Source organism: Microtus ochrogaster, chromosome 8 (assembly GCF_000317375.1).
Source record: "Microtus ochrogaster isolate Prairie Vole_2 chromosome 8, MicOch1.0, whole genome shotgun sequence".
NCBI lineage: Eukaryota > Metazoa > Chordata > Mammalia > Rodentia > Cricetidae > Microtus > Microtus ochrogaster.
In genome coordinates this window covers 3,914,679-3,939,049 of record NC_022015.1, presented here as the reverse complement: position 1 = coordinate 3,939,049, position 24,371 = coordinate 3,914,679, and the positions used below count along the sequence as shown (strand labels likewise).

Here is a 24,371-nt window from a genome sequence, read left to right as displayed (position 1 = left end):
AACAGAGTCAATCCCAGAGGCTGCGGAGCAGACTAAGGCAAACAAACATTCTAGAAGGGGATTTGTAAGTGTTTAGGGGCAGTCTCTCTCCTTTCGGGGCTAGAGAAGTCCTTCTAACTTTGAGGTTGCCTTTAGAGACCTCCACAAGGGGGAGAGATCGCCCCTGCTCTCCCAGCACTGCAGAGACCGACGTACCTCTCTTGGCTGCTTCAGCTCTGCCCGTCTCTTCCGTTGTTTGCTGTTGGTTTTACAATGAATGAAATGGGGCTTGCAGTAAAATTTGCCTGTGACAAGAGATACAAGTTCATACAGTTTTTCTCTGTTGACAGAATCACGGGAATAACTGCTCGTCCCTGGCCAGTCAGAACACAACAGCCATGGGAATCAGCCCAGCTCAGACACGAGCAGGAGCTTGTACACTCACCCTAACATGGCACCAGCTACCCAAACAGAAGTTAGATTTCTTCACAAGGCAGGGAGAAAAATAGGTAGCTCTGAGTATCAACTCCCCAGTCCTTTCTGGGATCTTGAGGGTCAGTACAGCTGGCCAGTGATGAGAGAAAAGACTCAGGCAGGGTACGTGCTGGGTAAAACAGCGGCCGCCCAAGACCACTGGGTACCTTCTAGGATGGGCACTGCTGCCTACTTCCATGACAGTAACAAAAATGGTGGTGATAATAGTGATGATGATAATGGGGAAACCATTTCACATATAACGTAACTCATCAACTTATCATCCCACATCCTCATGAACTTAGAACTATTACTTCTTCGTTTTGTTCATCTGAGGCTGAGTCCCTGTACGCAGCCCAGGCTGGTATGGAGCTCAGCATCTTACTGTCTCCGCCCCCAGAGTGCTGGGATCATTGGTGGGCAGCATCCACGCAGGTCCTACCATTATCCTCCTTTGCAGATGATGAAACTGAGCAGGAATCCAAGTAGCAGCTCCAGGGCTATGCAGGGAGCAGGTACTACTGCCCGGACCCACTCTGGGTAGGAGAGCTTTAAGGCGCACAGTTGTAAGCACTATGTCACACTGCCCCACAGTCTGTATGACAGTATAATATCAAAGGCTGACGAACTGAAAGGGATCTCTTTGTATAGTGAACATAATTCTTTGCTGATGAGCTCTGGTAGGCCACTTACCCAAAGAGGTGCAAATTTTGAGGCCAGTTTTAGAATTCATACTTTGTGTGTGTTTATACAGGTATGTATGTGTGTGTGGGTGGGTCAGAGTGCAGCCTCAGTTAGCTATTCAGGCACTGTTACCTTGGCTTTCTGCTTTTGTTTTGAGAAGGGGCCTCTCACTGATCTGGAATGTACCAACCAGCCTAGGCTGGCCAGCCAGAGAGCCCTGAGGATGCTCCTGTGCTGCCTCTGCAGTGCCGGGGCTATGAACATGCCCCAGCACACACTGCTTCTCTCTCTCTTTCTTTTCTATTTCATTTTGAGGCAGAACCTCACTATATACCATAGGCTGGCTTGAAGCTCACTGTGTAGACCAGGCTGACCTCAAACTCCAGAGACCAACCTGACTTTGCCTCTCCAGGGCTGAGATTATAGGTATGAACTACCACATCTGGTCCCATTTAAACAAGATAAAACATGGGGGCTGGTGATATGGCTCGGAGTTTAAGAGTACGGACTGCTTTTCCACAGGTCTTGAGTTCAATTCCCAGCAACCACATGGTGGCTCACAACCATCAGTAATGAGATCTGGTGCCCTCTTCTGGCCTGAAGGCATACATGCTGTAAGAACCCTGTATATATAAATATTAAATAAGTTTAAAAAAAAAACAACAAGGGTTCAGGAACTGGATACAAGTCCTCGTGGATGCAAGATAGCACTTAGCTTCCTGAGTAACCTCCCTGGTTCCACATATTTTATTAGCACGCCATCATTCATTAAGCTCTTATTTCAGGCCAGGTATAATTCTGAGCATGTCACACAGTTCATTAGGTTTGGTTATCTTGGCCTTACAGGCACCATTGATAGCGATGGAGCTGAGTGGGACAGTGAGGGCCCTCAGCAGACATTAGGTGTCACTGTGCCTGGTGGCTTTGTTTCTGGTGTAGGGTCTTCCAGTTTCCCTAAGCAGTGTTCCTGATGACACCGTACTCCTGTTGGTAAGTCCTACAGCCTCCCAGAGCAAAGTCACAACTAAGACAGAGGCCATTGTCGTCTCGGTCCCCAGGGTTACCTTCATCGCAGTCAAAGGCATAGGCAGCCAGGCGCAAGGTAGTGGTGCAGACGCTGCATCGGAAGCACTCACGGTGGAAAAAGTGACCCTCGGCACTCAGCCGCTCCATCACAAACACGCGCTTCTTACAGAAGTAGCAGGTGTCGCTGCCACCCAGGCTCAGGGGAAATGCCTTTCGCACGGATTCCTAGGGCCAGGAGAAAAGAGCAATGTGTTAGGGCTGAATATGACTTTAAAGGCCAGGCCTAGGGATGTAGAAATCCTTAATCAAATCACAGCATCTTCAGGGCTCCTGGCTGCTGCTTATGTCACTTCAGACAAGAGCAAGGGCAGGAAGTCACACTCCCCACAGCCTCCACCCCTGCAGGGGCTCTTCGCCAGGTTGATCTAAACGAGTGGACATCTTGCTTGAATATGTCTATCTTGTGTTGTTTCTTGCGGTCCGTCCCAGAGGGTAAAAGTCACTGGATGCCACAGTGATGTTGTGTGATGATCAGTGATAGTTGTCAGCTTGGCAGAATCTAGTCTCACCTGGGAGCTCTGGGCATGCCTGTGGTGGATTACCTTGATTAGCTAACCAAGTGGAAAGACTTGCCCACTGTGAGTGGTACCATTCTCTGGCTAGGAGCTTGGATGGCATAGACAGAACAGCAGAAAGCTTGCATCTAATCCTCTCTGCTTGCTGATTGTGGACGCAATGTGTCCACCTGCTTCAAGTTCCTGTTTGACTTCCTGCCATGATGGACTTGTGCCTTGAACTGTGAGTTAAATAAACTCTCTCCCCTGAAGTTAGGCTTGTCGGGGTAGTCCATCGCAGCAAGAGGGAAAGAAACCAAGAGAAGGTGTGCTATATGTCTTTGCCCCTGCAGTGACAGGGGTCAAGTGAGGTCACTGGGTGTGACTTCAGATCTATTCAAGAGAGAGCTGAAAAAGGGAGCTTGTGTCTTACGGTTCCCTCCACACTAGCAATGGGGAAGGGAAGGGCTGGAGCAGGCTGGTGCTGGGCAATTCCAGGTCAGTGAGCCCAAAGGAAACGAGCTCAACAATCAGTGCACAGTGTTGCTGATGGCATTTTGCCACTTAGGGCTAGGAGGGTGAGAGAGAGTCAGAGGGAAGACGTGCTTGTCCTGCTACAAATGTCTCAGTTCCCAGGTTTACTTAGGTCTACTCAGGTTGGACACTAAATGATGAACATGGGGATTTGTACAATAGCCCTGAAGGCCTGATACAGAATAGATCCTGAAAGTCGCAGATGGCAGGGAGCATGGCTTGCGTGGAAAACGAACCACAAGGACCCGAGCGAAGTCAGTCTTTGAAGAAACATAGCTTCCCCAGCCTCTGCTGTCCCTCGCCTACTTTCAGCACCCCCTTATTGGTCCCTTTGACTCCTCTTCCATATTTGCCCTGGGGAGGCTGGGCAAATACCTTCAGGGAGAGGCTGACCGCGCGTTTCCTTACCAGGTCTGGAGAGATGGCCTGTGTCTTAGGTCTGTGGTCATTCAAGTACAGATTGACCAGCACTTCAGCCGCGGCCCCTATTCCACTGGACACTTTCCCTACTGTCAGCTAGCCGAGAGAGAGCAGAGGTGAGGAAACAGACAAAAAGAGAGGCAGTTAGCACCCAGCAGAAATGTCGGGCGAGGGGAAGAGGGTTCCAGCCTGGAGGAAGGCAGGGCCACAGCATCTCCAGAGGTAAACCAGATCACCTGGAGCAGACACCAGAGGTATAGAAATGGACAGAAGGCAGGAACTCCCAGACTGATGGTAGCAAAAGGAAAAAGCCCACATTTCTACTCATATCAGCTATGTAGCATTGCCAGATCACAGAGACAGAGCCAGTTACAGTGACACAGGCCTAGAATCCCAAAACTCAGGAATCTGATGCAGGATTGCTGTGGATCTGAGGCCAGCCTGAGCAACAGAGTGCGATCTAGACCAGTCTGAACTATGGAATGAGATCCTGCTTTCAACTCATAAAAATCAAATCCCAAAACCAACAATAAAATCATAGACAATGAAATCAAAGCCAGGGGTTGGGGAGGGAGTTTGTACATAACGGGTCTAGGGTTTGTGTTCTGAGATGCAAAGATCTGCATTTTCCTAAATGAGTGAACCAAGACCAAGGGCTCGTTGCTTTGTGGCATGTCTTGGAAACTTGTAGAAAGGAGCTAGGTCTGAGTCCCACCCCATGACCTGCTCAGCATAGCAGTCAGAAGACAGCTCTGGAGCGGTGGCTACAGACAAGCATCACTGAACAGCTCGAATAGGGGATGGAATAATCACACATCCAGGCCCAGCCAAGTCCCACTAGGCCCCTCCCTCCCCAGCAGCTCTGACAGACCACACTGAGAAGGCTTTGTCTGCTGTCAGGAGGTGAATAATGCATATCCAGGAGGCCAGACATACTGTTTGTGATCCCCAGGCTCTTGAGGGGAGGCTCCAAGACCTGCTGCCTTCCAGATTCAACCACTAAGAAGAATGGCCAGAACTAGTAAGCCATCGAGGCTGCCAGGATTCTAGTACAATGTGTTGCCTCAAGAAACACCGAGTCTTATGTGATCAAACAATGCTTGCCATCCAAATCTAGACTGCTCTTGGGAGCCACGTCTAATGTGCTAACAGCCAGGCTTGAGAACAAAGCAGGAGAGCTAAGGAACTGAAAACAAGCTTGGACCCCCAGCTCCTGGAGCAGAACCACCCCAGCATCTGGGGCTAATGCTTCAGATCCCAGACAAAGCAGATACCATGGGGGTGAACATACAGGAAGCTGAGCAGGCAGGAGAGACGGTCACAGAGACCCTCACACCTCTGGCAAGTCTAGAAGCTGTCCTACTGAGAGCAGGTTGGTAGTCACTCCATGTGAGGAGGGTTCTTGGGGACTATAAGGAACATAGCTACAGGCTGCTGGGGTAAGGGGTTCTGATCTCTCTAGTGTAGGCTGGGCCTCCTCAGCTTGTGCTTGTGAACAACGGCTGCAGGCCAGGTACTGACCCTCCACCCACCCCACTCCCCAAGTCCTGTCCCTGTCCTCATGTCTAGCCTGGGAAAGATTAGAATTCTGATTTGATACAACCTCTTCCCACTTCTAGGAGCCTGCACAAGCCAAACAATCTGGCTCCTTCTAGGAAGGTTCAGTTGTATTGGTTCAGGATGATCAGCTATGGCTTGTCTGATGTTCTGTCCCCTGGTGGGGCCCTCAATTCTGACCCTCAGATAGAGGCTGTAGAATACAAGGTCTACTTGAAAATAAAGAGGGGAGGGAGACTAACTTTCTCCCTGGGTAGTGCCTGCCCAGACTCCTGTGATGAGAACTGGCTCCATATCACTCTCCCAGAAAGGAGACGAGGTGTGTCACAACACCCACGGACAGTATCTGCCTTCTGATGGAGCCGAGATTCAGCCTGTACTGTCTGAGACTAGAAACCCGAATGTCTAACGAGACCTTATTAACTGCTTAGCTAATAAGCACTTTATGTCACTGAACTTCTAAGCAATCCTGTCTTAGGGAGAAATCACTGGAGCTTGCAGAGAACTGTGTGAGTGCTCGTAGTATCCCTAAAACACACTGGGATGGTCACAGCCTGTTCAGTTGTTCAAATCAGCTGTGCAAGTCACCTGGCAGCTGGGCAGGGTGTCAGGAGACAGCAATGTCTAAGATGAAGGCCACACCCAGTTTTTTTATTTTGAGCCAACTAAGTCGGCAGTGGGTCTCCTGGATGCTCTTCCCACCTACTGGGAACCATCCCAGATCACTGAGCCATAAGTGGGATTTACAGAGGTCATAAGGCACTCAAAGGACGGAGACTTGCCCTAAGGGATGAGAGGGCTCTTGAAACCTACTCAAGACCAGCATGAAAGTGATCATCAGTCTGAGGACTGGGAGCTATCTCCCTTCTAAAAATCATTTTAGATTTATTATATGTGTATGAGGGTTTGCCTGCATGTATGTACATGTAGGTCAGAGGCCAGAAGGCGGCATCATATCCCCTGGAATTGGGGCTACAGATGTTGTTAGCCACCAACAGCGTTGAGAATGGACCCAGGTCCTCTGCAAGAATGATAAGTGCTCTTAACTGAGACACCTATCCAACTCACTCTACTTCTCGACAGGAGGACGACTTTCTTGGCTCTGTGAAAGGGAGACTATAACCCGGTCTCTGCGTGAGGACCACATTTTCTCCAGCTGGGGAGTTAGCAGGTGGCCTGTGTTCCTAGAAGCGATGAAAGGCATCGTTTGTGGAGAGCCTTCGAGAGTTCATCCTGGTGGTGACTACAGCACACAAGCTCCACATTTCCAGCAAGAAGAGTCACATACATTGAGTGGCAAACCACACGTGCTGTGGGGGTGGGGGCTGGATGAGGAGAACACTGGTGGTCTGCCTGGGAAACATTTATTGAAATGTGAAACTGGACAAGCCGATGACTTAACCCCAGAACACCAAGAATTAGCAATTTTGGGATTCCCTGGAACTGGTCTTACAGTTCCTATATAATTTATAGTCTTGTAATTTTCAAGAATTACATTTGGATATTTTCCACTATTTGCTGTTCCTTCTGAATTCAAACTATTTTTCAGTGACTTCATTAGAATGAGTTACAGAATGGTTGGTTATTTGGGGGCAGGATCTCACATGTGACGAACCTCACATATATTATCTCTCTGATATGAGCCTTAGTTTTCCCAATTGGGAAATGGGGAGGTCACTCCCAAGCTTGTAGGGTAATGGAAGCACCCTAAAAGACCTGGGTAGGGGCTGGAGAGGTGACTCAAGAGGTTAAATGCATCTTACTCTTTCAGAGGACCTGAGTTTAGTTCCCAGTACCCACATCAGGTGTCTCACAACTGTAACTCCAGCTCCCGGGGATCCATGCCTCCTTCTGCAGATACCCACACACAGCATACATGCATACAGACATATACAGACAACAAACATATAAAAAGCAAAAACCCTTAGGTGGAGTCTCACAAGTGCTGGGTACCCAGAGTTCCTCAGCAAGGAGTCAGCGAGACTGGAACACTGTCATGCACGTAGTTTTGAGTTCTGGTTTTTAGATTCTCTCTTTTCTGCACAAATAAGAGTGGTGTAGCTTCGTCTTTCCCGGGACACTCTTGATTCAAACATGGTGACACAGATATTGTCACAAGCATTGATTCCAGAGGCTACAAGGGCAACTAGCTTTCTACCAAGAGACAGGCCTCGCACAGGCCTGTGACCCTCTCCAGCCCAGGTCTCTTGATGTGGGAATCTTTCTCATACTGGACTTGGGCTGGTTCAGCTACTCCCCTAGTCTGCATCCCTGATGTCAGTGTCCTGTCTTAGCCATCTCTCTTCCTCTGTCACAGATATGATGCCTGCAATGGAGGAGGATGCAGGCCGCCAGGCCTTTGAGACAAAACAGTGGGACTTCCCCACCTTGGGCCCAGAACTCAGCTCACACAGCAGATGTGAGTCATCTGTTGCCAGCTAGCATGTTCTGAGCATCAAGCAAGCCCATGCAAGACCATCTGGGAGCAAGACTCAAGCTTCCAGAGGTTTAGAGCTGAGCATTTATGAGAAGGGGAAAGGTCAAACTGCAGGGCTAGAGTGGTCTCTTGGGTCCTGGGGGTCAAGCACATTCCACAGTGAGGAGTCCCTAGATAAGAAAACCATAGAAAACAGGCCTTGGATCTGGTTCCTTGTCTCTGCCCAAGGCAAGGGGAGAGCAAGGGACTAATACTATCTTCTATAAGGACATTGGAAATACATGCTCAGAACTGAGATGGGGCAAGCCTTAAGTGGCTGTGAGCTCTCTTGGAGGAGTCTTCCTCTGCCTAGCTTTACCCGGAATGACAGGCACGTCAATTTGATCACATGCATTTAGCCCCCATAGCTCTGCAGATGGTTCCAGAATCCCTTTGGACTCTAAATTAGCCAGGATAGCATTTGTTCTTAAGTGGCTATGGTATAAAATGGAAAGCCTTAAAATAATTGGCATTTTAGAAATATGTGTTTTAGGCAAATGAGCTTTTTTCTAGATGTTTCTTCTATTGGGAAAGGGAACATTTATTCAATATTCCAGGCATTTTGCATATGTTGGATCTCCAATGTTCTAACCACCCCAAGGAGTAGCTGATATAGCTCCAGCTTATAGGCTAAGAAACTAAGGCTCAGAGAGATCCAAAGTCACACAGTGAGTGAGCAGTACTTTAAATTCAAGTCTGGTTCTAAGCTCAGATTCTTCTTCTTAATAACATTCTATTTCCCCAATACACACCAGCACTGGCATATTCAAATAATCCTGGACTGGGATGTACACCAGAGACTTTTACAGAGTTGCCTAGTTCTATCCCCAGGACAAAGGGAAGAGGCCAAGGATGGAGCTTGAGCTCTGTCCTAACAAGGGCTAACACAAGACAGGTTGCCCAGCCAAAACATGCCCAATTGATGGCATCTCCTTCTAATACGTAAATCTCAGAGTAAATCCTGCAAGTCTAGTCTCCACACAAACACCCCGAGGGGCAGAGTTAGCCCCTCTTGTGGGACTCATTGCTCTTCAGCCTGTCAGCTGGCTAAGCCACAGTGAAGCGATCCTTGGCTCAGCTGTGCGGTCATTCACCACCATCCTGTTCTTGCAAGAGCTCAACAAACTTGGCAAATGTCAGCAGCCAAACTGTGGACCAAACTGACGTGGCTTCCCCTTTTCAGAGAGAAAGAAATGACTGACTGACAGGGATTTGATGAGAAAATGGCGTTGGCCATAAGGCTGGGCATGGAACCCATAGTCCAAGGTTTTGCTGGTGGGTGGCACCAAAGAGGGCCTCAAGACTGATTCTTCAGAGGAAACCTCGTAAGACCTATCTGGACTTCAGGGTACCATTTGAGAAGGTAGGCGTCCATCTCCAGGTTTTCTTCTCGGAAGAGATGCCCTGCGCTCTATCAGGATGGAATGACACTGTATATCATCACACCAGCATCAGCTGTAAGGGGCAGCCAAGCCCGTCCTCAGAGGAGGCTAAGATGATGTAGACTTTGCACAAGGCCTGCTGGTGACGTAAGGATGAGGAGTTGGGAGGGAGGGAAAGGTTGGGTAGGTGCAAGGCTGGGGGGTACCTAGCCTCTATCCAAGAGGCTGGCAACGGAATCCTCACAACTCCATCCCTTATTGCCTCTCATGGACTCATAGTGAGAATGGCAGTGGTCTTTGAGCATGGGCACTGCAAGAAAACCAAACCCCAGAGAAATACAGTTACGAACCCACCATGCCACGATGACTTCTAAGAGCTCCCAGATTATCCCCAGCCACAACTGAAAGACACATTGGCCTGTGACTAACAAGTTGGAAGCTGTTCAAATGTACCGATTATACAACCATCTTATGACCAAGGTTGGCCTGGGTATCAAGCACACCAAAACAAAGAGCAAAGCTCCAGAAGCAGGACCATTTCCAAGCCAATTCCATTCAGCCTGTCCCCAGGTATGGTGCTTCCCATGGTCACAACTTGTGGGCTGGTGACTCTGCCAGGCTCCATTTATCTGGTTCAGAGAGACCAGTTGACTACATATTGAGAGTTATAGACCAAAGATTCTCCTTAAACCTTTGCCTTCTAAAACGGCAGTCTACAGAATGGGAAAAGATCTTCACCAATCCCAAATTGGACAGAGGACTAATCTCCAAAATACACAAAGTACTCAAGAAATTGGTCATCAAAAGAACAAATAATCCAATAAAAAATGGAGTACAGACCTAAACAGAGAACTCTCAACAGATGAATCTAAAATGGCTGAAAGACAATTAAAGAAATGGTCAACCTCCTTAGCCATCAGAGAAATGCAAATCAAAACAACTCTGAGATTCCATCTTACACCTGTAAAAATGGCCAAGATCAAAAACACTGAAGACACTTATGCTGGAGAGGATGTGGGGTAAAGAGAACACTTCTGCATTGCTGGTGGGAATGCAAGCTGGTATAGCCCCTTTGGATGTCAGAATGTCGATTTCTCAGAAAGTTAGGAAACAACCTTCCTCAAGACCCAGTAATACCACTTTTGGGTATATATCCAAAGGATGTTCAATCATGTCACAAGGACGTGTGCTCAGCTATGTTCATAGCAGCATTGTTTGTCATAGCCAGATCCTGGAAACAACCTAAATGTCCCTTGACTGAAGAACGGATAAGGAAAATGTGGTACATTTACACAATGGAGTACTACATAGCAGAAAAAAAAATGACATCTTGAAACTTGTGGGCAAATGGATGGAGCTAGAAAACATCATATTGAGTGAGGTAACCCAGACACAGAAAGACAAATATAATATGTACTCATTCATAAGTGGCTTTTATACATAAAACAAAGAAAAAAAGCCTACAATTCACAATCCCAGAGAACCTAGACAATAAAAAGGACCCTAAGAGAGACATATATGGATTTAATCTTCATGGGAAGTAGAAAAAGACAAGATCTCTTAAGTAACTTGGGAGCGTGGGGATCATGGGAGAAGGTAGAAGGGGAGGGAAGCGGAAGGGAGAGGAGCGGAGAAAAATAATAAAACAATAAAAACAATAAAAAAACCCAGAAAACCATTGTCTTCTTCTCCCCTACCCCAAAGACAGGGCTTCTCTGTGTAACAGCCATAGCTGTCCAGGAGCTAGCCCTTGTAGACCAGGCAAACCACTGTCTTCTTATTGATCTGCCCATGCTCAGTTTTCCCGGTCACAGAGCAGTCCTCGCTCATGCCACTTTATAGTGCTCTTTGCTGCCTGCACCCTGGGCTCCTGCTAGTGCTGAACTCTTCCACGGTGAGTCTCATGTCATCTTGTGACATCTATGACTCATTTATATGTCATATTCATGCGGGTGTTTCCTCTACTGTAACAGAAGCCTACACACTGCAAGGACTTATCTCTGATTTATTGATGCCTGTGCTAAGAGCCTGAAAGTATCCAAACTGAGTTTAATAAACTTTTGTTGGGTAAATGAAGTTTCACTAACTAGCTTAGTGGGGCTGGAGAGATGGCTCAGTGGTTAAGAGCATTGCCTGCTCTTCCAAAGGTCCTGAGTTCAATTCCCGGCAACCACATGGTGATTACCATCTGTAATGAGTTCTGGTGCCCTCTTCTGGCCTGCAGACATACACACAGACAGAATATTGTATCCATAATGAATAAGTAAATAAATATTTAAAAAAAACTGTCTGAAAGGCTGACGAGAAAGGCCTTGGCGGGGGGGGGGGGCTCTGGGATAACACGATAGGGATAAGCTTACTATTGACAAGGGTCCACCAGACCCCTTCTGTTATCACTTAGAGGACAGAGAGGACTTCTTGAGGGTAAAGAAAATCAGACATGAAAGGAGGGCTGATCTTTACAAGCTCAGCTTTGAAGGTCCCAGGAAGCAGGAGAAAGGCTAGGCAGGGAGAAGCAAGGTGGTTCTGGCTAACCAGTAGAGTCCCTGCATGGCCTGTGCCCAGTGCCCTGACCACCTCCACCATCCCTGTCATCCTGCCAAGATCAAGGGTGGAAGTGATGTTCCCCACAGCAGGAAACAGCATCCTCGATGGGAAGTCTATCCCGAGACCTTGCTAATGGTGGTGACAAAAATTTCTGTCTCCATGCATTTGGCTCTCCATGATGTGAACCAGGACCCCTTTACACTGGGGGTGGGGTGAGAACAGAGGACCGGACAGACAGACAGCTGGCCGAGGGGCTGACACTGGCCGGGATGCAGCTGTGTTGATATCTTGCCCATGAGTTTTCAGTAGCAGTGGAAATCAGAAGTGTTTTTGTCTCTTTGTGTCGTTCCCTCCTGGTCTTTGGGGGAGCTTCATGCCCATGGGGGGAACCTGGGAGGGGGCTGGGTAATAAGATTTCACCTGTCTGTGGAGATTCTTTCCACACACTTCCCTCTACAGATGATGCTAGGGTGTCCACGAGAACAGCACCAGTTACAAAGCAAGGGGCAACTTGGAACCCTAGCTAAGACGATAGCATGAAGCTGGATGTGCATCAGCTCAACAACCCAGGAGCCAAACAGGAGTCTGACAGATGGAACACCCAGCCTGCACCCTGGCCTCAGCAGGAGCCAGGCCAGCAGACTACGTTCAGCAGAGCACACTTTGGCTCGGGACTCACTCATTCTGGAGACTAGAATGTGCCACAGAGCCAAACTCATTCTTGTTCACAGAACACTTCACTATCCACTAAATCACAGTTCGTTCCAGCCTCTCTTCTGCCAAGCTAACCCCTGTACTGCTTTTGAGAACACAGGGTGTTCTCTTCAGGAGCTCACATAGCCCCGCGAGAGGACGCCATTCCCGAACACACTGACCGTGCTGTGTGCCGCTCTCACTCTCTGTCCAGCCTTACACACTGTCATCTCAGAGCCAGGTGACACCAGCCATTCTGTCCTCTCCTTTCATGCCAGGCCTGCCTTATACATGCCGATCACTTCCTACCACACCCTAGCTCTCCATTCAGGAAACTAGTCACGTGAAATCGTCCACACAGGTCTCCTATTGCTGCCTCTGAACCCTCTGCAGGCTTCTCTCTGTTCCTGCAATCTCCTCCATTCTACGGCTCACAAAATTCATGAATAGTCCCGTATTAAGTTTACTGTGTGAAATTGCCATGTGCTTAGGCCAGGCATGCCCAATTTCACAGCTCTACATATTAAATATGTGATTATTCTTATGACAGGGTGCTGTTTCTGTCCGAACTATAGTAAGGGGTCCAAAGCTTCCCCTTTATTTTCTCAGTACTTGGGCAGGGCTCAGCATCCAGGTCCCAGATGGACACTTTCTGTGTGAGCGTGACATTGGTAGCGCAGGCTCAAGCCGTTCTGCTAGATGCATGCACTAACACAAAACCTAAACCGGACTGGGGACTGCTGTACAATATCTAACAAACTTCCATCCCAGCCAAGCCCTTCCCCAGATGTTTGGCTTTGCTGGCCAAATGAAGCCTGAGAACATCTCCGAACACACAGGGGGTGGAGGCGGCGCTGATTCCGGGATGACTACCTTTCTGGCAGGAGAGACAGAGTCGGCAGCTGGTGGAGAGGAAGGAGCAGCTGGATCAGGAGATGGAAGACCAGAGGGAGGAGATGGAGGATGAGTGTGAGGCAGACGTTTAGACAGGAGTTTATCCTGCATGGAACAGAGACAGCAAAGAAAGCAGGATTATAGCTGTGGCAGGAGGAGCGATCTTGCCTTTAACATACCCATGGAGGAGCAGACGCTGAGGGCCACATCTCAGGATGACACAGGAGTGTGTCTTTGGAGCCAAGTGGGATTATGTGGCTCCCAGCTGCACTGTGTCTGCTCCAGCTCCAGCTCCATGAAAAACCCCGGGGAGACCCATTCTGCTCCTGCCTAGAGTTGCCCCAGACTGCAGTGCTCACGAGAATCCGCCATACAAGAGTCTGGTATGAGGGTGCAGCTGCAGGCTTAGGAGGGGAGAAGCCTGAGCCAATGGGGGCAGCTCGCCACAGCTGGGGTTTCGGCAGCTGGAGGCACACACTTGCCTCTTGGAGATTGCTAGGACCCTAGCAATATCCTTCCCTCTGTGCGTGGCTCCACTGATAGCTGGAGACACAGGAGGGGGCTTGAGTGAAGGTGGCTAAGATGTGTTCTAGAGACAGCTTGCTGAAGGAGGAGGATGCCACGAGAATACCCCTACCCCACCTCCCTGGCTTCACTATTACTCAGTTCCTGCTCTGTGAACACCAGCTCCTCTTTTCCTACCAGTTTCTAAGCAAGCAGGCAGCATGGAGGAAGCTGTACTTCCCATGCTAAGGTAAAGTTTCTTGCATTAGCTTAGTACTGCTGCTTTGAGAGACAGCTGAAGCTGGGAGCTGTGGTCCCTGTGCACCCCAGGATAACTATAAATGTGACCCAGCACATCACAGCCCAAAGTCAAAAGATTGGATACTCTTGACTAGGGTTGTTTCGTTTGATTTAATGTTACTTTGTATGGACTCAGGGTCTCACTGCGTAGCCCTGGTTGTCCTGGAACTCACTATTAGACCAGACTGGCCTCAAGCTCACAAGGATCCACTGGCCTCTGCCTCTGCAATGCTGGTATTCAAGGCTTGCGCCACCACACTCAGCCCAACTAGAGTCCTAAAGTCCCCGTTTTTGCTGGGTGGGGGTTTCTTTTCACTTGAGCTTACTCTCCTGCCTCCATTCCCCTTGTCATAACGTGTCTTCTGTCTCAAAACTATGCATCTGTGTCTATTAGATGCAAGCTCAAATTTATCAATGGCGTAAAAAGGAAATTGCTTCTTGTACTATAGAAAAGGAAGGAGAGAAGTGAGCTTCTGGAGCTGGTTCATGGCTACCTGGCTAGACATTCAGCCCTGGTTCCCGAGCACTGCGAAAGCCCCTGGTTTACCTGTGGGAAATCCCCGTGTCCAAACATGGAGGCCAGGTGAGCTGCCTTCTCCTTAATGTTCTTTTTGTGAAATTCCCTGTTAGCCAAGTTCTGGGCCCTCTTCTGCAGTCAAGGTGAGAAAGGAGAAAGATGGCGACAGTGGCCATGAGGGTCACCTCCAAGGGAGAGAGGAAGGAATGAGCCAGGCTTGTCTCCTCAGACACAGCAGACAGAAGATAGGAAGGGAAGCAGAGGAAAAGGGACCTGCTCTGGGTGGCTGAGGAACAGGTAGGATGGGACACAGACACAGGTAGGCAGAGGGGGCGGTCACCTGAAGAACCTTTTCTTCCACTTGCTGCAGCCGCCGCAGCACCCCGGACAGGGCCAGTGCCCCTTGGCAGGTGGGAGGCAGAGTGGCGAGATTTTCAGCCCCACCCAGTTGCAGGTCTGACTTGGCCCTGGCTCTCCAGGGTCTGCTGGGGCACTCGCCGCTAGCAGGTACTTGATTGAGTTCTCTGAGCACCTGTCCTGTAGCCACCACGGAGGAGAACTGGGAGAGAGGGGGAAGTCAGCTTCCTTCCCTTTATAGGCCCCACCCCCCAGGAAGAACCCCCACGAGGACCAGAGATAGAGGGTACAGCAGCAGGTGGCACTTTGAGAACGGTCACAGACTAGCCCGGGTGAAGGAGGAGCCTGTATTGGTACCCTTAGCACTCAAACAACAGTACTCAGCCCTGGGCCTCACCTAAGACATCCAAACCTCTACAGCCCTGGTTACCATGCGTATCTCTGTTCTGAGATTGCCTAGGATACCTCAAGGAAGGCGGGACCCATCCCATTAGGGGCTGTGATGGACCTGGGTATGCAGGAGACCTCGTCATGAGAATGGTCTGCACACAGACATGCGGTTGCTGCGTCAGTCCTGCACCTACCGCTCTCCACCTCTGGTACCCAGTAAACAACAAACAGCCAGTGCTGACCAGATGACCCTGGAATCTGTGGGTGCTTATCCTGACTCTGTCCAGATTCTAAGGCTAGAGAGTCTCTCCATGCAGGCTCTGGCTGCTCAGACATCTGGAAAGGCCGTTACCATGCCCCAGCCTTACTCTTTCTGTGGGTGGAGCCATAAGGCATCCCCAGCCCAGTCCACTGTTGCTTTCTCCATAATTTGGAAATCAGTTTATTCGCTAGCCCCTCTGTACTAAAGCATCACATGGGAATTCTCCAAAGTGACCACCTGGAGCTGTTTACTCTCCCCCTAGCAACAGCATCAAGGGTGTGTTGTGCATGATTGGCTGGGTAACGCCTGTGGTGGGCTGAGGGCCCAGTGGCATACACGTACATCAGGTGCTCCCTATGGAGCTGTTCTTATCCATAAGGATAGTAACCTTGAACTGTGTCTTCATGCACAGGGCTTCTACAATCAGCCACATATGGGAGCTGGAGGGAGCCATGCATCCCACCCCTTGGCTCCAAGTCCCCTCCTTCAAGCGTTACCAAAATAGTATCCACTGGAAAGAGCCCTACCTGCCTTTTCAGAGGAGGTGGAAGCCTGGGAGTGGAGTCCTCCAGCTTGGGGCAGTGAGGGGTAGCAGGAGGGCGAGAGGCAGAGCATAAGACAGGTTTACCTATGCCTGAGACCCGGTGGCAGTCCTGGGAGGGAAAAGGCCGTCCACAGAAGCAGCCCAAGGAGACAGGAAAGAAAAGGCGAGTGAGAAAAGGCACGCGGATTTGGAAGGGAGATACAAGGAATAGGAGACACCGCTGTGTGGAGGAGCAGAGATGCGGCTGGCTGGGTTCCTGCAAGCCTGGCCCAGCTTGGAAACTGGATCCCTGGCTCTACAAGCATGTGGATGGGCAAGTTCTGTAGCTCCCTGCTCTGGGACAACGTGTCAATCCCACAGGCCTTGCTCTTTGGCTCAAACACAGGGCTCTGGGCCATCAGTGCCAGCCTACACCAGGCTAGGGTGGCCAGCACAGTCCTCCTGGAAACAGAGATCTTCTTGCCAATGCCAGGACAGGGATGTCCAGGTCAAATGAACAGAGTCAGGCCTCGGGGAGGGACCATTGAAACTATGCTTAGACAAAGACAGGACTCAAGAAAATTGCCCTTTCGTTTCAAATCCACTTCCTTGAGAAGATTAGTTGTCCAGGAGAGCTGTGGCTAGCCCCAAGACCAAGGAGCCATTCACGTGTGCCTCTAAAGTTAACCAGGGGAGAGACTGTCCAGCTTTGTCATGGGGCCACCGTCTACGATAAACAAAGGGAATCCTACTCCCAGAGTCTTATATCATGACAACATATTGTAACTTTACAGTATACATCCAAAGGCAAGAGAACAGAGAAACCAGGCTAAGAACACAGCCTTGAAACGAGGCATGACGGCGTGAACCACAGCAGCCAGCCTGCCCTGGTCAAACACAGCGACCCTGTAGAGCCTGTTGGGGTGTGGGGAGGGCAGAGGCACCCGGGCATGCTGAGGAAGTTGGCCAAGTCCTTGCACCTCTGATCAGGGTATGCCATCTCACCAGGGACTTGGGCAGTATTCTCCTACAGGCCTCTCGACTCGAGCTGCTCTCTCTTACACTGGCTAAAATCATGGTTTGAGGGCAAAAGCGATTTAGGAAATGGATTTAATTAATTGAGAGATGGGCACCAGCAAACTGCAACTCCCAGGCCGCACACTGGAATGCTAGCACCCCCTACTTGTTAGGGATCCAGTATGAAGGCCTAAATGTTCTAACAGAACTCCATGGAAAAGTCTGTTATTTCACAACCAGGAAGCTGAAGTCTTTCCCCCCCATTTGGCCACACCCAGGAGGTGAACTCTAACCCATCTCTAGCCAGCTGGGTTCCGCTACCAGCAGGCTATGTCCAGTGACCATATAAAGCATTACCTGTTTCTGGGCTGCAGGGTTCCGTGTGTTCTCCTCAAACTTGGCCAGCAGCTGATTGGCCATGGACTTGACTTTGTTCTGATTGCCGCCTTCTCTAGCACACTCTTGACTGGAGCCCAAGCTACGGCTGGAGAAAGCTGGCAGCTGCAAAGGTAAAAACAGCACATGGGAATCCAGGGATCGTCAGGACATAGGGCCCCTCAGCGGGTTGTGGGAGCGAGGGCAGACAGCAGGGGTGTCCTCTGGAACTGATGCTCACTGCACAATGCATGTGTCTAAAGGATGAACGTATTGGCTTGGGAACCCGACAGTTAGAGTTTGAATTCTTTTTCCCTACCAGTCCGGAACCCAGGCAATGTATGTCTCTGAATTTGCCCCATCTACAAAATGGGAGGAGTGTCCCACTTCAAACGGTTATAGCAAAAGAAAAAAAATCAGTTCAAATAGAGAAGTGTTACATAAAATAATTTCCCAAATACATCATTTCGTCTGAGAAGTGGAGAGAGTGGCAAGGGAAGGTAGTCCGACTATGCTGAGCACAGGCTTTCGGCTTTTTGCTCCTCTCCTCTGCACTCCCTTTCCCAACTTCGCCCACAACGCTAATCTTTAAAGAAAAAATAATTCAGAGATAACTTTAGATTTACACAGACGGTACAAAGAAGTACAGCCTGCTCCCGAGGACGCCTCCCCCAGCCACCTTTGATGTAGCTTCAGGAATAACCACAGCACCGTTATCAGGGCCGGGGAATGGACCCTGGCACAATACTCTCAACTGGACCATGGGCTGTGTCTGGACTGCACCAGTTTTCCATTCCCACCCATCGTCTGCTCCAGGCTCCAATCCAGGACCCCACACATCGAGTCATGTTGTCTCCTTAGTCTCCTCCAGTCTCTGGCAATTTCGCTATCTTCCTTGGCTCTGACACTTCTGAAGGGCACTCGGCAGCCATTGCATAAAAAGATCTCAATCTGTGTTGGTCCGAGGTGCTCTCACAATTAGCCTGGTACTGGAGGTTCTGGGGATTCACGGCACAGGGATGAAGAGCCCTTCGCATCCATCCTGTTGGGATGCGTGATGGTGACAAGCTTGGTGACGATGGCTTACAAACCTGAGCTCCATCTCACTCGTCGACTAACTAATACGATTTGAAAACTAACTAATACAATTTCTTAGTATGTATTTCCTGTTCCATGCATCTTTTCCCACACACCTCAGAGCATACAGAAGGGTACTGTGCCAAGTGGATGGTCAGGCCCCCGAAGGAGACAATGAGTCTCTCCACAGGAACAGCATTCTTGAGAGGGTAAAGATGTGTTCATTCAGAGAAGATGCCTGGGAACATGCAAGCTAAAGTTGACATTTTTAAAAATAAGATCCCAAAGAGAGGAGCCTGGGAAGGGGTCGTGTATGCACAGCACAGTCAAGTTGTGGACAAACGCAAAATGGAGAGCCACTCCCTGCTTTGTATACGGGGCCATGTAGAGTTCCTAGTAGGCTGAAATTTAGTGCCCAGAGATGCATAATGGTCCTTACAAAATTGGGAAAACCATGTCAGGTAAGATGTATAAAGCATCACCCTGCAGAAGGAGGAACAGGCAGTGTACTGTGTCTGGTGCATGCTCTCTCAGCATTAACCTCTTGTTACAAAATGTGTCTTGCACACAAACCACGCATGATCAAGAGGGAGGGAGGGTGAAGTCTACTGAGTGAACACTGCACAAATCAAAGTCGGTGACAACAGTGGGCTACACAGCCACCAGTGCACCGATTCATTGAGTCAGGGCACTGGAGTTTGCATTATTTTTCATTTTTAAAACTCTGTGTGTGTGTGTGTGTGTGTGTGTGTGTGTGTGTGTGTGTGTGTGTATACCTCTGAAGGTCAGAATAGGGCATTGGATTCCCTGGAGGTGTAGTTTTAGGCAGTTGAGAGCTACTTGATGTGGGTGCTGGGAACTGAATTTGGGTCCTCTGGAAGAGCAGTGAGCTTTCTTAATTGCTCAGGCATTTCTCCAGCCCCCCTGAAGCCACAGTTCTTGGCAGGATTGCCCCAAAAGTTCTGGAAACACTTCAGATGAGGGTAGCGAGCATGTTTACACTGCACAATGTGAACTGAACTCCAGATTTCCTTTGATCAGAGAATGAGGTAAGTGGTGGGCAGCCACACTCTATCAGGGTGGGCTTTTGGCTTGATTGGCAGCTCACTGATAGGAGATAGAACAAGTCTGAGGCATGACTGATGTTTTACAAAATATAACAATAAAGTCACACACAGAGGAGGCAAGTAAGTCTCTTTTAAGTCCTGGGAATCAAGCATCGATGTAGTTTGTAAATCACCCCACATGCCTCTGAGTCAGCTACAGCATCAGCCAGTAGCTCAGCTAAAGCTGCTGCCCACACCTCATGGGCATACGTGTGCTTCCTTTTAAAGAATTAGGATGGCTTTGAAAAATGAAGTACAGGACTGGTGAGATGGCTTAGCAGGTAAAGTGATTGGCATACAAAATATGAAGACCTGAACCTAGGTTTCCCCAATACTCCCCAAAAGCTAGGCACAGTGGCACATGTCTATAGCCCTGGCAGTGGGAAGTGGGGGGCAGGCTGATCCCTGGGGCTCATTCGCCATCCAGTCAAGTTTAACGGATGAGCTATCACTTCAGAGTGAGACCCTGTCACAAAACAGTAAGGTGGATGCTGGGCGGTGGTGGTGCACATCTTTAATCCCAGCGTTTGGGAGGCAGAGGCAGGTGGATCTCTGAGAGTTCGAGGCTAGCCTGGTCTACAAAGTGAGTTCCAGGATATTTAGGATTGTTATACAGAGAAGCCCTGCTTTTAAAAAAAAAAAAGTGAAGAGCAAACAAGGAAGACACTCGACAGCATCTCTGACCTCCACACGCATACAAGGTGCGCGATCACCCTCCAACATATACACACATGCACATCTCGTGTCTCTTTAGATTATTTCATTAAGGTAGAACTCATACCCTCCTGCCCTTTTCAGAGGCAGGCTCTATCTAGACTTCGACACCGTCTCCTACAGTTTTCTCCTTTCGCCAGATGGTGGCACTCGCGGGCACCCAACATTTGTCTTAAAGGCTTTAGAGGGAAGCCGCAAAAAGTGCAGAGAGCTTGTCAGCTGGTGTCCCTTTCCTACTTACTATGATTAGCAACTCAATATTAATTAACTATGTTATGTGTGCCGTCTTATTAATCTAAAAACCTTTCAAAGTCTTAAACATTTTGGATGTATCTGCACATTTGACAGCCATGGCCCTCACACCGGGGAGGTTTCATCCTGCAAGTTACGCAGCTAGGAAGTAGTAAAGTGATCAAACTGAGCCTGGATCCCAGTGGTTCATGAGAGAAAAAACAAACAAAATGGGAACAGGGCTAGTGATATAGCTAAGCAAGCACACCCGGAGCCACTGGCCCTTAGGATGCGGGCCTTTGTATCAGCCGAGCCCAGGCACACTCACCTCTTCCAGGCTGTTGACGCCCTGACGCCTCCTCTTGTTCATGTCACTCTCCTCGGTCTGGGTGTCTACCTGCAACGGCCAAGGAAACATGGTGAGCTCAGGGCCATGAATGCTGTTTAACTGGAAGCACAGAAGGATGCATGCTCGTCTGGACACAGCTGTCAGTCTAATGGTAGACAAGGGGAAAGATGGCCCCTCATGTAAGCACAGCCATGGAGTTACAGTCAGGCATAATGAAGAGTGCCTCTATTTCGGAATCCCTGAGACACAAGCAGGGGAGGCATCAGCTCTATTACAGTGGCTGTGGGCTTGGGGGAGGTTTAATCATGTCCCCGAAGTCAGAGCCAGGCCCGGGGAATGCCCTCAGTGCTTCTTGCCTTGTGGGAACTCCCTAACTTTCTTTGTTCCCTGGGCCTCCAGTTCACCCTGCAGAGAGCATTCTCAGGACTTGAGTGAGCTGTCCAGGGCTTTGGTGTCAAATTAAGCCTGTAATTCAGCCACCATTAAATGATTTAATTCGTTTCAATAAACATTAGCTCCAACCTGAGGACTAGAGATCAAATGTCCAGCTTGTCAAGGACGGTTCAGATTTATTGACTCCCTCCGCCACTGTAACTATTAATAGACACGTTCCCTTTCATAGTGTATTACCCAGCTATCCTGGTAACCCCTCACAGCTCACCCCTGCTGCCTGAATCTGAACAACCCAGCCCAGGCCCGTCAGGTGAGGAGGGGTGTAAGGTCTGAGCTGTGCCCATGGCCTGGGTGGGGTGGAGGCTGAGTACTGTTCCTTCTCCACATGCATCTTTGAACCCAGATTGCATCTGTTCCCTAAGGACAGACATCATAACTACCAGCTTCCAGTGATTTGGACCTTCTCCCAACAGTTAGCTCCTGCTGGAGTCTGGGGTCACATCCCACAGAGTATATGTCACATCTGTATGGATTTTCCTACACTCTGACTTTCTCCACGGCAGGTCCACATCACACCCAGCCTTTCAGACACCATAAATGCAGGAAGAGTTACCACAGGCTCACTGTAAGCCCAAGCACAATGCCCATCCAGGCCCAAGCATAGTTTGCCTGGCCCTAGAGAAGGGTCCTTCTGGGCTTGGATACTCTGAAATAGAAGCCTGGGAACCCTAGCACCGAGTCTACTGTGCGTCATTTGAGTCCAATAAACATCCTCATTACACACCACATCACAACACACACTACACACATCACACACCACATCACAACACACACACACACTACACACATCACACACATACATCATACACGCACCACATCACAGACACATACCACACACCACATCACACACCACGTACAACATCACACACACACCACGTATACACCACACACACACATACACACATGCCTGCCATATTCACCACCCCCATTAAAAGAAAACCAACCACAGTTTAGTCATGGATATTTGTTCAAAATCTGATCAAGGCACCGCAGCCTGGCAGATCTAGGGCCCTGCCACCCTCAGCAGCTCCTTCAGCTTCTCATAAATCATTATTCTGTGAATGAAAATGACCCCGGTCTAACGCCTGGACAAACACCAAGAGAAACAGATGACCTGGTTTCCAACAATGCTGGGTTTTAGAGGCACAAACTGTTTGGGCTCCCAGCTCCACTGCCTGTGAATGCCACTTAGGCCCCGAGACTAGAACTGCGAAGTACAGAACGTCCCACCAAAAAGAATGCTTCCTGCATAATCTTAGGGTTCTCTTTGTATGCTTCCACTTTCAAGGAGGACTTGGCTTTTTTCACAAAGAGTAATACATCCTTTTCTCTCCCTTATACTTGAAAGCCCAGGGTGGGACCATTCAAACAACTGGAGCCTGGCTAGACCCCATTTGGACATGTGACCTAAGGGCTCACAGAACGCAGTCCAGGGTGGTGGGCCCAGCCAGCAGCTACTAAGAAGTTCCTAAATCCTCCTGGGAGAATAAATGAAGGACAAGGGGGCAACCTTTGCTTCTTAGACGCCTCCTCTGTGAAGGACCCAGGACATAAAATGCACCTACAGGGAAAGGTTAGCAGTGCACATACATCCAAACAATGTTTACTTTCCCCTATGGAAAAGTACTATTGAGATGCAGTTCAAAACAAAAGCCTACAAAAATGAAAATGTAGAGATTTATTTATTTTTCTCACTGGAAGCCAAAAGTTGACTCAAGACCTCTAACCCAGAGCCATTTTCTTCAATGGCATAACGACTAGTAAGTTGTTACACTCAGTAAATAATCTCCGCCTATGCTCATATAACTGAACATAATTAAAGTCAGTGGGACGTGGCCACGGACGGACACACACACCAAAGCCAGAGGGGGACTGGTAGGGAGGAGAGGGGCTTCTGTGGGGGTCGGGGTGTGTTGGGATGGATATGGTAAAAATATATTGCATACATGTATGAGATTGGTAAAAAAAAATAAATAAAATGCATTTTACAAAAAGACCCTAATCACTCTGAACTTTATTATACTTGACAAAGAACCAGAAGCATCACGAAAAACCAAATATTTCTCATGGCCACGCAGAGAGACCATGAGAATAAACAAATGACTTACATTCTCTTCCTATTAGCTTTCCAGTTCTTTTACCCCAGGAACATTTTCTTATCATGATTTTCCGAGGATTTGAAAGAGTTGATATGCCAAAATCCATTTATTAAACTAAATGGTTTCCCTCTTTAAAAAACAACCAATGCCACACATCCGCTGGTCTGCCTATTAATCTGACCAGCTGAGGACAGCCATGTCCCCATACATCCTGAGTGGCTTTGGCTCAAGGCAGACAACATTTTTTTTTTCTTTTTAATTTTTGAAACAGGGTTTCTCCGTAGCTTTTGTTTCCTGTCCTGGAACTAGCTCTTGTAGACCAGGCTGGCCTCAAACTCACAAGAGATCCACCTGCCTCTGCCTCCCGAGTGCTGGGATTAAAGGTGTGGGCCACCACCGCCCGGCCAAGGCAGACAACATTTATATTTAGTTATCTGGCTTAGCCCAACCATGGAGGAATTTAGATCTGGTTGACTTGGATATCAGCTTTGATATTTAAAAAGATGACCAGTGATACTAGCAAGAAAGTTCTCTCTTCAAGGAATCACAGGTTCAGGTGCTAGTGTGTGGCTAGTGTCGTTCAGAAAATCACCTAACCACCTGACTTCAGCGTCCTCACCTCTAGGAAAGAGGCTGACACCATCTACTCATAAGCTTCTGCGAGGCTGATGGAATCACAGAATATAAAACACTTCTTAAACTACACATTGCTATATAGTGTCAATGCCATTAGTGACAGAATGATAGCCTCTGCTGGAGAGGTTGTGGAGGAAGGGGTACAACTCATCCATTGCTGGTGGGAATGCAAACTTGTGCAACCACTTTGGAAAGCAGTGTTTCGGTTTCTCAGGAAATTCGGGATCAACCTACCCCTGGA

At 48.8% G+C, this 24,371-nt stretch overlaps 1 protein-coding gene across 6 annotated transcripts in view; it reads right to left on the bottom strand.

Annotated features, from left to right (window-relative positions):
• Positions 1 to 24,371, bottom strand: part of Mical2 (microtubule associated monooxygenase, calponin and LIM domain containing 2) — a 137,662-nt gene that overhangs the window by 5,266 nt on the left and 108,025 nt on the right. For 3 of the 6 annotated variants that reach the window (XM_013347680.2, XM_005351008.3, XM_005351007.3), the window contains exons 16-24: positions 20,922 to 20,990; positions 17,448 to 17,591; positions 16,078 to 16,203; positions 14,882 to 15,100; positions 14,572 to 14,673; positions 13,200 to 13,325; positions 3,660 to 3,767; positions 2,202 to 2,388; positions 196 to 284 (exon numbers count right to left, since the gene is read on the bottom strand). In XM_013347680.2, the coding sequence (XP_013203134.1) occupies positions 196 to 284; positions 2,202 to 2,388; positions 3,660 to 3,767; positions 13,200 to 13,325; positions 14,572 to 14,673; positions 14,882 to 15,100; positions 16,078 to 16,203; positions 17,448 to 17,591; positions 20,922 to 20,990 (1,170 nt within the window). The remainder of the gene's footprint in view (positions 1 to 195; positions 285 to 2,201; positions 2,389 to 3,659; positions 3,768 to 13,199; positions 13,326 to 14,571; positions 14,674 to 14,881; positions 15,101 to 16,077; positions 16,204 to 17,447; positions 17,592 to 20,921; positions 20,991 to 24,371) is intronic. The other 3 variants (XM_013347679.2, XM_026781133.1, XM_013347682.2) reach the window with 3 other exon arrangements.